The sequence below is a fragment of the Amborella trichopoda genome, chromosome 5 (genome assembly GCF_054954075.1).
Source record: "Amborella trichopoda isolate Santa Cruz 75 chromosome 5, AtrichopodaSantaCruz75HAP2 v2.0, whole genome shotgun sequence".
In the NCBI taxonomy this organism is placed as follows: Eukaryota; Viridiplantae; Streptophyta; class Magnoliopsida; order Amborellales; family Amborellaceae; genus Amborella; species Amborella trichopoda.
In genome coordinates this window covers 23,854,331-23,870,441 of record NC_142340.1, presented here as the reverse complement: position 1 = coordinate 23,870,441, position 16,111 = coordinate 23,854,331, and the positions used below count along the sequence as shown (strand labels likewise).

The following is a 16,111-nucleotide window of genomic DNA, read 5'->3' as shown; positions in this document are numbered from 1 at the left end:
ATGTCTGTGATGGTTGTGCACTTCCTAAAGGAAATTGGAGTAGAAATCTTCCTTCAAATGTTTCTAGTGGTTGCAGTGTTTGATTATTTTACTTGTGCCACCCTAGACGGCCTTTACTTTAAATTTAAAATATAATTGGTAAATACAACACATACAGTTAAAAAGTAAAACCATGGCATAGACCTAATTCTATTTTGTCTTTATAATAATGAAGTCAAAATCACAATTTAGAAATACTTATCTTTTGTATATAATCACCGTAAGTTCAATAGTCAACACCATCACTTTAAAATTTCGGAAACCTTCTAATAAGAGATATCTAATATAGGTTCTAAAGTTGGTAAGGCTCAAGATATGCTCCATAAAAATGAAATCTCGATTGCTGGTAGGGGTTGTCAAACGCATTCCATAGTCCATATTATTGTAAATATCGATCTCAAATTGGCATGAATCTTTGATCCATATATTTCTAAAACTTGATTCCAAATATGCTAGAATCACGATTCGAAATAGCAACATATTTTTGTTCCATATATGTCAGAAACTCGATTCCGCATATTAATGAATCTTGACTTCTGGAGTGTTGATTCCAAGGGGGTGGGAATCTCGATTTCAAGGAGGACAGAATCTCGATTCCATATGGATCTATTTCAGTCGAAACACGATTTTTAAAAACTAGGAATCTCGTTGCCAACGATTCCTATTGTATGGACAATGATTCTTAAGACAAGAATCTTCTAGCCGGCCACGATTCCACAATTTGGGTTCTTAAAACGATTCGGGTTCCCATGCGTTTCCAACAACTATGGTTTATCCTCTTAGTATACCCATTTGTCTAAGGATGGTTGCTGGTGGAGTTCAACTTCATCTCCATCAACTTGAAGAGGTGCTACCATAACCTTCCCATGGACCGCGCATCGTTACCATGATGTCCTTAGGCACATCCCACCACTTCACCATGTGGGTGAGAAACAACTGTGCTGCGGTCTTCGCGTTGCAGTGGTTGAGAGTCATAATGAAGGTCCCATACTTTGAAAATAGGTCGACCATCACCATGATCTGGTTCATGCCATTGACCTTGGGCAAGTCACTATAGAAGTCTGTGGATAGGCTTACCCATGGTCCTTCGGGCATGGGGAGGGGCTTTAGCAATCTGGCCGGACCCTGTCAATCCGTCTTGTCTTGCTAACACACAAGGTAGGTCTTAACATAGTGTTCGACCTCCTGCTCCATTTGGGGCCAGTAAAAGCTGCGGGGTAATAGGGCCATCCTCTCTTGGCTAGGGTGGCCAGTTTCCAGTGCAACATGACACTCCCTCAGCAGCTCCTTCTTAAGGCCACTTGTGTTGGGCACATAGATGCGCTTACCTTTGACGTAGAGGATACCACCCTCTAACAAACATCTGTTGTTGTATTTCTCCTGTACTTGTTGCACGAGTTTATGGTCATTAGGTTTCTCTTGACTTCATCGCAGATCTGTCCTAAGAGATCCCCCTCAACTCGAGCTACCACTGTACCACTACTGGGTGGTCTGTCTTTCTACTCAAGGCATCAACCACTACATTGGCTTTCCCTGACTTTTTATTCTACGGAAAAGTCAAATTTGGCCAAAACCTCTTGCTATTGAGCTTGCTTTGGGGTCAACTTCTTTTGGGTGGTGAAGTAACTCGTGCCCACACTGTTAGTGCGCACCATGAACCTACTTCCCAACAAATAGTGTTGCCACACCCTCAAGAAGTATACCACCGTGGACTGAGTACCGTTCAGCTTCCGACTCTCAAAAGCCACAAGATGTCCATTGTATCAACACTCCATTGATTGCGTGCTTGGAGGCATTAGTCTGCACCTCAAAAGTTTTATCGAAGTCTGGGGGGTGCAACGCTGGTTTGGTGGTGATTACCCTCTTCAACTCTTGAAAGGACTACCCATAGAAGGTTAGTAAGGGCCAAGATCCTTTTTGGGTATCTCTGGATTAACTACCACTAATAATTGGTCATCCTCAAGGGAGAGTGTAGCTTATGGATGCCCTTAGGCTGCAGCCAGTCTATGATGGCTCGTACCTTCTGATCATCTGTTTCCATTAGCCCATGATTGACCTTAGGCCCTAGGAACATGTCTCCTCTTGGGCAAAGACACTCTTTTCAAGCTTCACATACTACTAGATGTCCCTCAACCTTTTTAGCACCAACCTTAAATGCTTAACATGGTCATCTAAGGTTTGGTTATATACAACAATATCATTTTAAACACACAATTCTAAAACATCGATGCACTCACTAAGGACATCATTCATTAGATGACCAAAGGATGCCAAGGCATTGGTTGGCCCAAACGGCATTACAAGGAACTCAAAAGACATATGCCTGGTTACACATGTAGACTTCTCAACATCCCCCTTTGCAAAGCGAACCTGCTAATAGCACGAGCGTAGGTCCAGCTTCGTGAAGACCCTAGCCTTGGAATGGATCACCAATTAGGGGCAATGGGTACCGGTTCTTGCTGGTCAACTTGTTGAGCGCATAGTAGTCCACTCACATGCGCAACGTGCCATCGTGCTTCCTTTGAAACAACATTGGTGCACCACAAGAGGACTTGGATGGCAGGATCATACCTGCATCTAGTAGCTCATCCAACTGCAGTCGAAGTGCCCCCAACTTGAAAGGGGCCATGTGATAAGGGTAGGGTAGGGTGGGGTGGGGTGGGGTGGGGTGGGGTGGGGTGGTGTGGGGGGGGGGGGGGGGGGGGGCTGGTTGTGCGAGGGGGTGGGGTGTGGTAGATCAGTAGGAAAGGTGTCTATTACTAGTGGTAGGAATGGAACCCAAGATGTCATGTTGTAGGACTTACCACCCTGACCACCTATGATACTTCGCATCTGGAAGATACTACAAAACGCGTATAGGTGAAAATGAACAGTGATTTCGCCTACCCTCATCACCATCCAAATTTCATCACACGGTCACAGTTGTCCGGTAGTGTTTCAATTTTCTTGTTTTTTTACTAATTGGAATGATATGAAATTTGGAGCGTGTGTACATCTTAGTGAGGCACACTTGATAAAAATATGAAAAAAAATAATTCACAAAATATAAATTGACAAAAATACGTCCGTAAATTTTTGGGGTATTTTGGTCAATTTATATTTTTCGAATTATTTTTTTTCATAGTTTTATTAGGTGCGCCTCACTAATATGTACACACGCTTCAAATTTCAAGTAATTTGGATTTGTAGAAACAAAATGAAAATTGAAACACTATCGGACAACTGTGATCGTACGATGAAGTTTGGATGGTGATGAGGGTAGGAGAAATCAGTGTTCATTTTCGCCTATAGTCGTTGGGAAGAGTTTTCCTATATATATATATATATAAATATATAATATGTCCATATATAACAATCTGGCTAGACAACGACAACTCTTCTCCATTCTCAATGTCTCACTATTCTTGTTTATTTGACTACATTTTACTAAAAGACGTAGTTTTGGTGCTGGAAAACTTTGATATGGCCTAAAATTTTTTTCCTCCCTTATCATAAAATTTAAAGCTCTAAACATGGTGCATATGGAGTAGATTTATAAACACTTGAAAATCTTGAAAATAGATGTCTAGATAATGTGCTACAAAATGCACTATTTTCAAGACTTGAAACCAATTTTTTTTCATATCCATACATCTTGAAAGTCAAGATGATAAAATTGGAGTTTTTTTAGTGTTAGAACAATCTGTTTTAGTGGGATTTGGAGTGCTTCTTCTGCCGTATAAGGTTGACACCTTGTATAAACTGTTTCCTAAAAAAATTGTTTGGAATTAAGTTTTTAACTTCCTTTCAGCAAAGTATTTGCATTTTAGAATTATTAATTTCCCATTAATTTTATATAGTTGTATATGTATATATAATTTTTATTAAAAAAATTTCTACGGACATGTTGGACCATATTGGCTCTTTGGGTTATTATGCTAGACATCTTAGATGTACTGGACACGACATTAGTTTAGATGTCCATTTAACACTGGATGATAATGACGTGAGGTGAAATCTCGTGGTGCTGTCCATTCCCTAATGAAGCCTTTCGTGTTTGAGCATCAGCTTTATTAACCAGTCATACATCCTGATGACTTTTACAATCTAATAATGCGCCTTGCAGACTAATCGATTATACCTCCTGATGACTTCTGTAAGCTAATAATGTGCCTGTGTTTCTATAGCTTGTTGTGTATGATACGGTTATAGTTGAAATACAAATTGAAGTTTATTTTTTGAATTTCTAGTTATTGACTTGTTGTGTATGATACGGTTAAATTGGAAATACAAATTGGAGTTTAATTTTTGAATTCCTAGTTATTCAAAGTCAATCACTATTTAGGTGCTTCATAGAGCTCAGCATTCATTTGATTTCCTCAATGAAATGTATTTATATTTGGTCCAATAGCTTGCCAGTTGTTGATTGTTTTGTGCATAGATTGTAAAATGGCTTTCAGTTTAGCAAAGCTTTTGCACTCTGCTAGAATTTGGATCATATCTTTAGCTCTTTTCGTGATCATTAGGTGAAAAATTGGTATCATTTGAAGAGACTTCATTTCTTTTATATTTAGTATCCTTTTGATGTGCTGAACTAGCTCATAACAATGTTCTTGTTTGATGCCCCTAATGTAATTGGTTCGTGGTTATTGATTTTCTCACACGATTCATGTGTAGAAAACTTTGGGATGCTTTAACTGGTGATGAATTGCACTCCTTCGAACACAAGCACATTGTTCGTGCATGTGCATTCTCTGAGGTATTATTTCTCATGTAGAGCTAATTCCTTTTCTTTTGCGCTTTACTCCTTGCGGAGGTTTCATCCTTTGGGATCTTTATAGGCATGCATGCTAACATTTTAAGCTCAAGGTTTAAGTTCCGTTCTGTTCTTTAGATGTGAAGAGAATGCGTAGTTAATCATTGGAATCATGCAAACTCTGCATTATTATTTATTTAGAATATAAACTGTCACTAAAAAATGTCAAAAAATGTAACAAATTGTAATAAAGTTGAATTTAATTAGAGTTGTAACATTTATATGAATTGTGCATAATATTCAGATCACAAGTTGAATGAATTTATTTGATCATACTCTTGAGATGGTATGGTTTTGAAACGGTATCGTGGTATCATTCTTTTTGGTTGGTATTTATTTTCACAACATCCAAAACTTTTTATTTCAATATTTTTTTCGCTATCAAAACAGGGCATTCAGCCTCTACAATGTATGTTTCATCACCACCTGCAGTTCATATGGTTTTCTTGTTTTTCTTGTTTACCTATGGCCTAGTCGTCACATTTTGACATGATCTTGTTAATTCGACATTCCAAACTAATTATGGTATAGATATCATTCTTTGTGACTTTTCCCGCTTTTTGGTTTATTGAGAAAACAAGAAACTTTTGAGAATGCAAAAGAAAAAAACAAAGTACCATGCATTGTGCTATGTATTTCATCATTTACTATATTATCACAAGTAAAGTACTATGCATTGCGCTATGTATTACATCATTTACGATATAATACATATATATGATTCATATTTCATGAAGCCTTAATCATCCAGTCGCCAATCTTGAATTATAAAACCTTAAAGCATGTTTGGATTACAATATAAACAAGAAAAAAGTTAAAACCTACAGTTTTGTTAGTACTATTCCAAACAAAACTAAGCAACCGTGAGTAAGCCGAACACACAATTGGAGAACTTGTTTTAATGTTTAGGAGGTGAGATTTCAAATCTGGGATGAATTGAAATTTGTCCTTCAACAAAATCTGTCAAACAAAATTGTTTCAATCAAGCCTAATGCTAGCCTACTGTCCAGAGTGAAGAACTAGGGGTGTAGAATAGCTTTAAGTTGATTCCGGAAGGCTCCCTCAACTTATTTTTGGGGTTTTGGTTAATTGGAGTAAAAATTAGGATTTTGACATTTTTTATGGGGTTTTTTGCATTTTGGAGGTTATAGTAAGGCTATTAAGAAAGACGAAAATAGGGGAAAAAGAGAAGAAAATAATTAGTGGAAAGGGGGAAAGAAAAAATAATTATGAGGATGATAAAGAAATAATTTAACGAAAGAAGGGAAAAAGGAAAAGAAAGGAGAGGGCAAAAGAATTTAGAGAAAGAAAAAAAGGGGATGGAAAAGAAAAATATATGAATTTAGGGTATAAAAAGGGGAAGAAGGAAAAGAAACGAGAGGTTAAAAGAGTTGAGGGAAATAGTAGGAAGAGGGAAAAATAAATAAAGAGGAGAAGAGCAAAATTGAAGAATACAATGGAATACCAAGCCTTTTCTGTAGCCCCCCATAGCCCAAACACCCCCCCTTGCCCTTCTTTCCCCTCTTCGCCCCTTATAAAACGTTTCTCAAAAAATAATCACCAAATTTTTTTTTAATCCTTTTAAAAAAACATCACCAAGGGGTTCGAGGTCCCTCTCTCCCTTCTTATGAAACTTGTCTTGAACATAATGACCTAAGTACCCCTAATTAAAAAAGTAATTAAAGGATTAAACTACCCCTGAATTCTTTATTGATCGACAAGACCTAAATACCTGTAGATAACTAAACCAAATTAAAAATCAACCTTGGTTTCACTTTCTAAAAAAGTACAAAATGAAAATAAAGCCCAAAGTGTTTCACTAAATGAGCTTCAATGTTTTTACCCCAAAAGAGTAAATAGAAAAAATAATCAAACTAGTCCAAGTGAAGGTCACAATGTCCCCATTACTTCTCTCCAGTTTGGGAAGATTGACCTTGTCGAGTACTCCTCCATGCAACATTGATGAAAATCCTTCCGCCTTCGCATCTTATGCTCATCAATCCATGAACTCCTCCCACCTAGCGCCTAGGCGGGCGCCTAGACGGCCCTTTCAGAACCTGGTAGCCTAGGTTCAAAAGGGGGCAAGGGGTGTGCAACAATCATGTTTTAGGTCTAGATTTTGTACTAAAAATGCATATTCATGCATTTTTTTATAATTCAAACAAAAAAACACTGCGCCTAGGGTCCCTAGACGAGCGTCCAAGGACAGCCCTCACCCACGCTCGTCTAGACGGTCACCTAGGCACTGGGTGTACTGCTTTTTTAATCAATACTTGTGGCTTGGTGTGGCATGTTGATACGTAGATATGTGTTGATACTTACAGATACTTAACTGGCACTTGACTTTTTGTCTTCTGATTTCGCTACCTTTTGATCACGTATCGGCATTTTTTGTTAAAGTGTCTTCCAATTTTTATCACAAAAGTCTTAATGATGATGTGCTAGCACAGAAGGTTTCTTTTTTTTTTATAAAGTGCTAGCACAAAAGGTTTCAATCCTGGCATTGTTCTTTTTTGAGCTAAATCATTTTTTAAAGGTAAATGCATGTTGTAATAAAAAAACCAAGGCTTGTGAGGTTCAAAACCCTAACTTCATGCATGAATATGGTATAGTCTACCAATTCACAAGTCACATCTATGTGTAGGAGGTGTGCTTATGATTAGAAACATTATTCAGTATATACAATATAAAATGCGACTTATGGGTATGGAACTTTATACCTCGAGCATAGGAGGCTGTCCAATCTACCAAAGTAGCAACTCCAAGGTAGATGATTAAATATCTGCAGTTATATTTAAATACTAATGTACTATATGGACGTATTGGTGAAGTATTGGCTTTTTGGTGTCATGTACTAGATACCCCGACATGTACTGACAGTGTCTATGTAACATTGGTTTTACCTATTTTTGCCTACAATATTCTCCAAAACTGACTGTGGAATCTAGTATCTCTATTAGATGTGATCGAGTTAGGTACACACCATGAAGATAAACAACTTCTCTAAAGAAAAGATTTGTGACATGAAACGCATCATGGGTCTTTTGACAAGGAAAATGGGGTACTCTTGAAAAATGGTCTACTACTACAAAAGAAGAATTGTACCTCTTAGCATTTCTAGGAATACCTGACGTGTCCATGCCGGCGTCCTCTCTACTCATGAAATAGTCTTAGATTGACCAAAATGTCCAATAAGACCCCCACTATGCAACTCAAGAATTTTGTTCTCACAAAGAGAACTCCTTGTTACTCACAATCGTGACTAATGGAAAGAATTCACTCTGTAAAACAAACTTAGATGTATAATATGTACCATTAGATGGACAAGACTTCCCTTTAGGACCGAAGTATGGATCAGTATCATACTAGTCATTAAGGAACTGAAAACCCACGAGTGTGTGAGATAGTATTTCAAGGAGGAACGACTGATGACTCAATACATCCACCACTTTATTCTGAACTCTTGTGATTTATGCTCGAGGGTAAACGTCTATTCCTATAAGAACATGCCCTATTTGCCATGTCGTCTATGGTGTACACTTGGAGTAGATATCTCAATGCCTCATGAACTTAATACAATGCAAACTCTCTCTGATCAAATATGCCTCTTGTGTTGAAGAGATTGATCGATTGCATAAAATCTGACAGTATGTCAAGTAAAGGACACGGACATCATTCAATTTCTCGCTAAAGAACACCACTGGGCACACCTCTTGGCTCAGCATAGCTCCGATCCCTATGTGGGAGGCATCACAATCTACCTTGAAGCCCTTCTCAAAAGTGGAGAACACCAACACCGGTAAACTTGTCGTTTTTGCTTTTACCGGAAGGAAGTACGACCTCTCTAGTCCATCTAAATATCCTTTCTTCCTGCAATTAGAGGTCTGTGCAATCATGGAGCTAAAGTTTTGGATAAATCTTCAATAGAATGAAGCAAAATCGTGATAACTTTGCACATCACCAAATGGAACTCGAGGTCCGCCAGCTCTTGACGGCTTCCAGCTTTTCCAGATCAACATTAATTCCTTCTGCCAACACAATGTGTCCATAAAAACCAAACTTATGGTCAAGAAAGTACACTAGGTTGACATACAACTTGTTCTTCCACAGGATCTTTTGTACTCCATGCTAAATGATCATCTTGGATCATCCTACATAGTCAAATATCAAAGTATATGACCAGAATTTCCCTATGGATGGTCATAATCTTGGTTCATCGTAGGCATGAATGTGCTCGGTGTGTTGGGGAAACCAAAGGTCATCACTAACCACTCCTAAGGACTTTGTCTCCAGGTCGAATTTGAATCTCATGGTATCCACTCCTGAGATTAATCTTGTAGAAAACCTGTGTGCCACTAAAATATCCATCCTGTCATCAAGCATGGTTGTGGGGAATCTATGCTCGGTGGCAATCTTATTGATTTGACAACTGTCGACACACATTCTCCAAGTGTCATCCTTTTTCAGAGTTATAATGCAAGGAACACGCATGGACTCAAGCTTTCTCATTTAAGTTCTTTTCTTAGCAGTTTCCTGACCTACATATGCAACTCTCTATGCCCCCCTAGAGATCTTCACAGTGTTGCATATCTCTCATTAGGAGAAAAGCCATTAGGAAGCTCTTCTAGGGTGATCTTTTTGGATTCCTGGGGAACCTCTCATGGATTTGGTTAGTGCTCTACCTCTTCTTTAGCCACAATAGTATTGTCTATATGTTATTCCTTACTCATCACCTCCAGTTGTTCTCTACTCAGTAGTACTTACTACTGCCTGTTTGCCTTCTTTTGAGGAATTGACGGTTTCACTACTTCTTTCCTAGGTTGTAACACATCATTTGTGGAAGAAGTGTGATCCTTTTTATTATTCTTGGTGAAGGACTAGGTGTTTTCGTCACCATCATGGTGTGTCTTTCTGTCGAATTGCCATGGATGGCCAATAAACATGTGACACACCGTGAGAGGGGCCACATCTCACTAAATAACATCTTTACAATTTATCTGTATCGAGAAACTCACAAGCAGTGTGATCTAATACGGGTCTTATTCCATCCTTTAAATTATGCAATGCTTTGTCCCTCTATCTTCTTGTTCTTCAAGCGAAGCTTGTCGACCATCCTTTGAGAAATCAGATTCTTAGTACTTCCAACTATAAATAACAATCACGCTCAATTTCTTGTGCAAGTGGTGTGGAGAATATTGCTCCGCAGCCACCTATTAACTTCAGGGACCTTTAGAGATATCATGGCCCTATGGATGACAAGTGTGTCCCTTCGGGTATTTCACTTGAAGTTTGAATCTTGTCTCTTACTTCTGTCCTAAAGGTGATCTTACTCTCTTTATTTCATTCATGTTGTACTTGTTCCACCAAGTTCCACCAAGTTATTTTGAAGGTTGCATGATGTGCTGGTGCATTTGGTTGATTCATGACCTACTTCTACACATTTGAAGCATTTAAGGGTGTTATTTTGTGGTTTGGGTCTAAGAGTCTGGTCCTGGCACCTGCTGCTGGGGGTCTGGATGAGGGGACTACAAATAATGTGTAAAGTTAGCGTCTCTAACTACTTGGGCCTTTCCAGAGGAATTTGATGACCCTTGGTCAGGAATTTCTCCTTTCGATTTATAGGATACTGGAGATGCTTCTCAACTTTCAAAGCAAGTTGATAGCCATCATCAACATTCCACAAGTTATGAAGGGAGACTTGATCATGCATATGATAATGCAACCCTACTATATATCGAGCCATGACTGGTTCATCATCCTCTTGGAGGCCATTACATGCGACCAGCAAATGAATCTCTTCCATATTATCTTTTAGATTTTGTACCCTCCTTCAAAAGCGAGTAGCTTCTACTAAAGGGTCCTCTAATAATCAGAGAGTAAGTATTTTCATTAAAGCTTCTCTTTCAATTGGGTATGCTAACCTTCTCCTTGCCCTACCTAACTATACTCTTTTGAATTTGCTTCCACCAGATAAGTCCATAACCTTTCAATATCATGATAGCAAACTTCACTTTTCTATCTTCATGGAAGTGATCAACAGTCTCCAACCACTTGAGTAACTCATTGAGATCCAAATGTCCACTATAGTCCACCACATCAACCTTAATCCTGTACTCCTGGTTTCTTTCAAGCACTTTGCCCATCTATCATCAATCTGCTCTCTATGATGATATTGCTTAGGATCCTTAGAAAAAGTCATCATCATACTGCTCTATCTTGTTGACATCCTCTCAGAAGGCGCACTAGCATATTCATAAGGCTCCTGTGGAGGTTTAGGGCGAAGAGCAGCTTTAATACCTACATCCTGCGAAATCTGCAGCAGCTGCTTTCTAATCTACTGGAGGGATTCATCATGTTGGTCAAGTCTTTTTTGGATAGTCTGTTGCCAGCAGTCCTTGACTTGAATGCGCTTATAGCCTTTGCCACAACCATGCCTCTGGTTTGCATTGCCATGTTCTACCATGTAGAGTTGATTCATCTAACCAGGGAGCTTTCCTATACCTAAGAACGCGTCCTACACTTTAGATGTCAATTAGGGCAACTCACTTGACTTGGTAATTCTAGGGGAGCAACCAAAAGACCTCAAGAACTTCCTCTGAACCCTAAGGCAACACCTAAAACACCTAAAATACATCACACAATAGGATTGCACCCAAGGGGCATAAAAGTGAAGGGACAACACCCTATTAACCTGATGGACATCTTAAGACAACAGGACAGACCCTAAGCACCTTAAAGTAGACCTCTATCCTTAGGATAGAATTTGCTCTATACCAAATTGATGTGACCGAACAAAAAAACAGTTTCAGCGGTATTATTCCAACAGAACTAATTAAGAAGCTGTAAGTCAAATATGCAATTGAGAAACTTGCTTTAATGTCCGGCAAGTGAGGTTTTGAATCTTGAGTGGATTGAAATTTTGTCAAAGAAAAGCAGACAAGCAAAATCAGTTTCAAATCAATCCCAAGGTTAGCCTACAACCCAGATTGAAGTGGGGTGTAGAAAAGCTTTAAGTTGATTCTAGGAGGACTCCCTCAATTTATATCTAGGGTTTTGGGTTAATTGGAGTAAAATTTAGGCTTTGATGTATTTTTAGTGGGGCCTATTTGCTGTTGGGGGATTATAGTAAGGACAAATAAAAAGAAAGAAGAAATAGGGGAAAGAAAGGAGTAGAAAATAATGAAAAAGGAAAAGGGAGAAAGAAAAAATGAATAAGACACAAAATTTTTGGGAAAAGAAAGGAAAGAAGGGAAAGAAAGGAGGTGACAAAATAATTTAGGGAAAGAGAAGGCAAGAGGGAAAAAGAAAGGAAGAGGGAAAAGAGAAGAATTGAAGAATATGTTGGAAGGGAGGGACCTTGGGAGGTGCTATCAAACCTTCTCGATGGCATTCAATCAAGGAACAAGCAAGCTCTCTTTAGGTGTTTTGTCCCCCTTCAAAGTCTTCTAAAAAATAATCACCAAGGGGCTGGAGGTTCCTCTCTTTCCTTTGTTTCAGTCGAGTATATTGTAAGCAATTTTCTTTGTGTAAAATTTCTCTAAACCAGGAAACTGCTAAGTACATTGTGATATGTATATAATTATAGGGGATTGTAATTTGCACTCATGTTTTTACTATTACAACCTGTCCCTATACCCATATATACCCACGCCTACATGTGTGTGCTTGTTTGTATCCATCTTTTTGTCTATACGTTGAGTGTGATGTCAGACTTTGTTGAGTATTCTCAGGAGTCTGACATCATGTTCATCTGTCATTCACTCCTTAAACTAGGATGTTTACAAAACTTAGTTCCTTGTTATGTTTATCAAACCCCCAAGGTGAATATATGGGACCTTGCCATGTAGGAATAGTAAGTTCTAACACTAGAACTCAGGATGTTATGAGCTGTTGGTGTCTAGCATTTGTGTGATTTGATATCCTTTGAGCTGATCACTCCCCCCCTTCTTACAAACCTTTTGTCTTTCTGTGGAAACATGTCCCTTTGGTTGGTAATTGGCATTCTCATTTGGAACACTCAAATGGGTAACTGTGTTGCAACTTTTTCAGGTCGGTCATGGGCATGCCCCAAATTTTACTTTTACCTCGTACTGCATTACTACTATGAGGACTTCAACTTCCTTGGATTGTACTTTCTGCTTAGGTTGGCATTGGTGCACCTGGATTTATATCATACACATTTGTCATGACATAAATATGTTGGTGTAAGCCTAAGAAATGTCTATATGTTCAAAGTCAGATCCCATGTACCCTAGCCGCAATAGAAAAGGGAACCTCATATAGGATGGAGGGTTTATCTCCCACTTTGAAATTAGCAGATGTTCCTGCTTCTGGGAGGTGCTTTGGGCAACTGAGTTCTAACCATTAAATGGTGTTTGGAAGCTTTATCTGAGCTTGAAGTTCAGGCTGTGGTGCCCTTTAGATTTTCATTTTCTAATACTCTTTCATATTGTGCAGGGCAGCAATTTTGAGATCTTGACTATGGATATGGAAATATCCTATATTGCTTATGTATTTTGTTTGACCATCTAACAGAGGAGGATCCACTGGTACCTTAACTTATTTCAACCCTGTATTGTAATTTTTAGTAGAACCTCTTTTAGCTTTATTGATTTTCTATTAAATTACAATCAAATCTGTCAAAATGCTCAAATCCTGTGAATTTAAATGTCCAGAGGATTTTACTTTTTATGAAAACTCTTGATGGCCTTCTTGAAATGTTTAGTATGCTTTTTCTGTAAAATGCTCCAGATATGTATTATGTTCCATTTTTCCTTGCAAGTTTTTAAACAATCATTTTATGCCATAATTTAATTTTGAAACAGGATACAAAGCTTCTTCTCACTGGAGGGATGGAGAAAGTACTTCGTATTTTTGATTTGAATCACCCTGAGGCACCCCCAAGAGAAGTTGATAATTCACCTGGTTCGATTAGAACTGTGGCATGGCTTCATAGCGACCAGACAATATTAAGTTCTTGTACAGATATTGGTGGTGTGAGGTGCGTATTGTCCAAGGACCATGTTATGTGCTTCCTATTTGTAACTTACCATTCTATGATGCTTACTCTGGTTTACTATGAGCTTGATTTGTCCAAAATTTGCACAAGTGTTAGCTGGAAAATGAGTAATTTTGCATTAACCAATGAGCCTCAGTAGCACTCAGTGACTGGACAAATTCTGTGTATTTCATTCTTTAATCGGGAAATTGAGACTTGTTATCTTAGTTTCTCTGTTGGCACCGGGCATGCATACAAGAACACAATTTATTGTATTATGATGTTGTGCTAGAGAATTATCAAACATTTATTTTTAACTTTCTATGGAAAGGAACTTTCTGTCTACATATCTTTCTTGCTTTGTGGAGCAATCCCAACATTTCATATATCCATTGATTTCTAGGGACCAGCATGAAATATTTTTGAACTTAAATCTCATTCAACATTTGATAATTTACTTATTTATTTTCTTTTAACTGTTCTGTGCAAGTTTGTAATATTCTGTGGTTTTATGTATGGTGAATTTGCCCAGGTTATGGGACGTCAGAAGTGCGAAAATTGTGCGCACGCTTGACACAAAATCACCTGTCACAAGTGCAGAGGTAAGTCAAGATGGCCGTTATATTACAACTGCGGATGGATGCACTGTTAAATTCTGGGACGCAAACCAGTACGGCTCTCTCCTTTTCATGTCTTCCTTTCTTGCCCTTTCTCTCACTTTGAAAGACACTGGCCGATATTGCAGAAAATGTATTTAATCTCTCTCTCTCTCTCTCATACACACACACGCACACATACACAGACCCACGTGTGCTCACTCTCGCTCTCTTGTGTTATATTTTGTAGTTTTGGACTGGTGAAGAGCTATACAATGCCATGTACTGTGGAATCAGCCTCACTTGAGCCCAAACTTGGCAACAAGTTTGTTGCAGGGGGTGAAGACATGTGGGTTCGGCTTTTTGATTTCCATACTGGTGAAGAGATTGGTGAGTGACTTGCCCTTGATCAATCACTATTCTTGTTGTCATTTTTGGCATATGATAATTATGACAATTGCCATGGTGATGCATGATAGCATTGGGGGATTTTCTTTGTGGAGTTTGTTGCTGTTTCCTTGAATTGGTTTGGTCTCTTGGACATTATTAATGTCCAAGGCTCAAAGTACTGCTTATCCGCCCCCCAAAATAGAAAGCAGTAGTTTATTAGGAAAAATGACTTCCTTAGAATAAAGTAATTTACTGTGCTTTCAGATTTAATTTCATGTGCGTAATCTGTCCAGATTTAAATATTTGTTACTCATGCCTTCGGCATCAAAACCATGTGAGAAGTATGAATAGATTAGAGATGTTTATTTCTACTCATGGGATATCTATTTTGCATTTGCCATGAACAAGAACTTGGTATACCTTGTATTGTTTCTTTTTTTGTACATCCATCTTTATGGGCTTTTTGTGGGTGCAGCGTGTAACAAGGGTCACCATGGGCCTGTGCATTGTGTAAGGTTCTCTCCATTGGGTGACTCTTATGCATCAGGTTCAGAGGATGGAACCATTCGGATATGGCAAACTCAACCTACAACTGGTTCTGATGAAAGTGAAGCCCTCCCTGCAAACGGGCCAAGTGCCAAGATAAAGGTGGTAGCCGAAGATGTGGTGCACAAGATTGAGGGTTTCCACATTGCCTCGAATGTTGTTGATGAGGACAAAGGAGACAAACCCTCCATGTGATTTATTGTGGTTCTTGTTTCTTTGTTTGCTGTAAACTTATGCGGGTTTCTTTTCTTTTACCTTATTTTTCTTTGAACAAGCTTATAATTTTATTTTTGTAATTGGGTTTTGATTTGAGCATGGTGGTTATAGGATATGATTTTGTCTTATTTTATTGTTTTCTCTTTTCTTGACCAGGGTTGACTCTGGGTATGTTTCATGTAAAAACGTTGTTGAGACATTTTGGTTTATAACGTCTTGTGAATTATCCTTTCCCCTGGATTTCTCGGTCGTTTTATCAGATTACTTGTTTGATTTTGCTTCTACCAAAATCAATTCACTGTTTACGGAATGTGCTAGGGTTCCTTACTGTCCCTTCTTTGTGACCGTCTTTTGAGTTCAAAATTTCAATTATTTTGACCGGAATTTACTAAAGACCGTAGTTAGAGAACAAGGGAATAATAATATGCCAGCAAAAATAAATATTGGTATTAAATCTGTTTCAAGGGGAAAATAGGGGCAAAACTACCTGGCCGACGAAAATTAGGACAGTATTGTGTTTAATTAGGATAT

The 16,111-nt window shown here is 38.4% G+C and overlaps 1 protein-coding gene across 2 annotated transcripts in view; it reads left to right on the top strand.

The window, feature by feature from the left end:
- Positions 1–15,820, top strand: part of LOC18444776 (uncharacterized) — a 29,374-nt gene extending 13,554 nt beyond the window's left edge. The window contains exons 3-7 of one of the 2 annotated variants that reach the window (XM_006854934.4): positions 4,696–4,777; positions 13,660–13,835; positions 14,365–14,502; positions 14,679–14,818; positions 15,294–15,820. In XM_006854934.4, the coding sequence (XP_006854996.1) occupies positions 4,696–4,777; positions 13,660–13,835; positions 14,365–14,502; positions 14,679–14,818; positions 15,294–15,559 (802 nt within the window). In that variant the 3' untranslated portion in view covers positions 15,560–15,820. Of the gene's footprint in view, positions 1–4,695; positions 4,778–13,659; positions 13,836–14,364; positions 14,503–14,678; positions 14,827–15,293 lie in introns of those variants that run through there. The other variant, XM_088866379.1, reaches the window with a different exon arrangement.
- Positions 15,821–16,111: the final 291 nt, after the last annotated feature.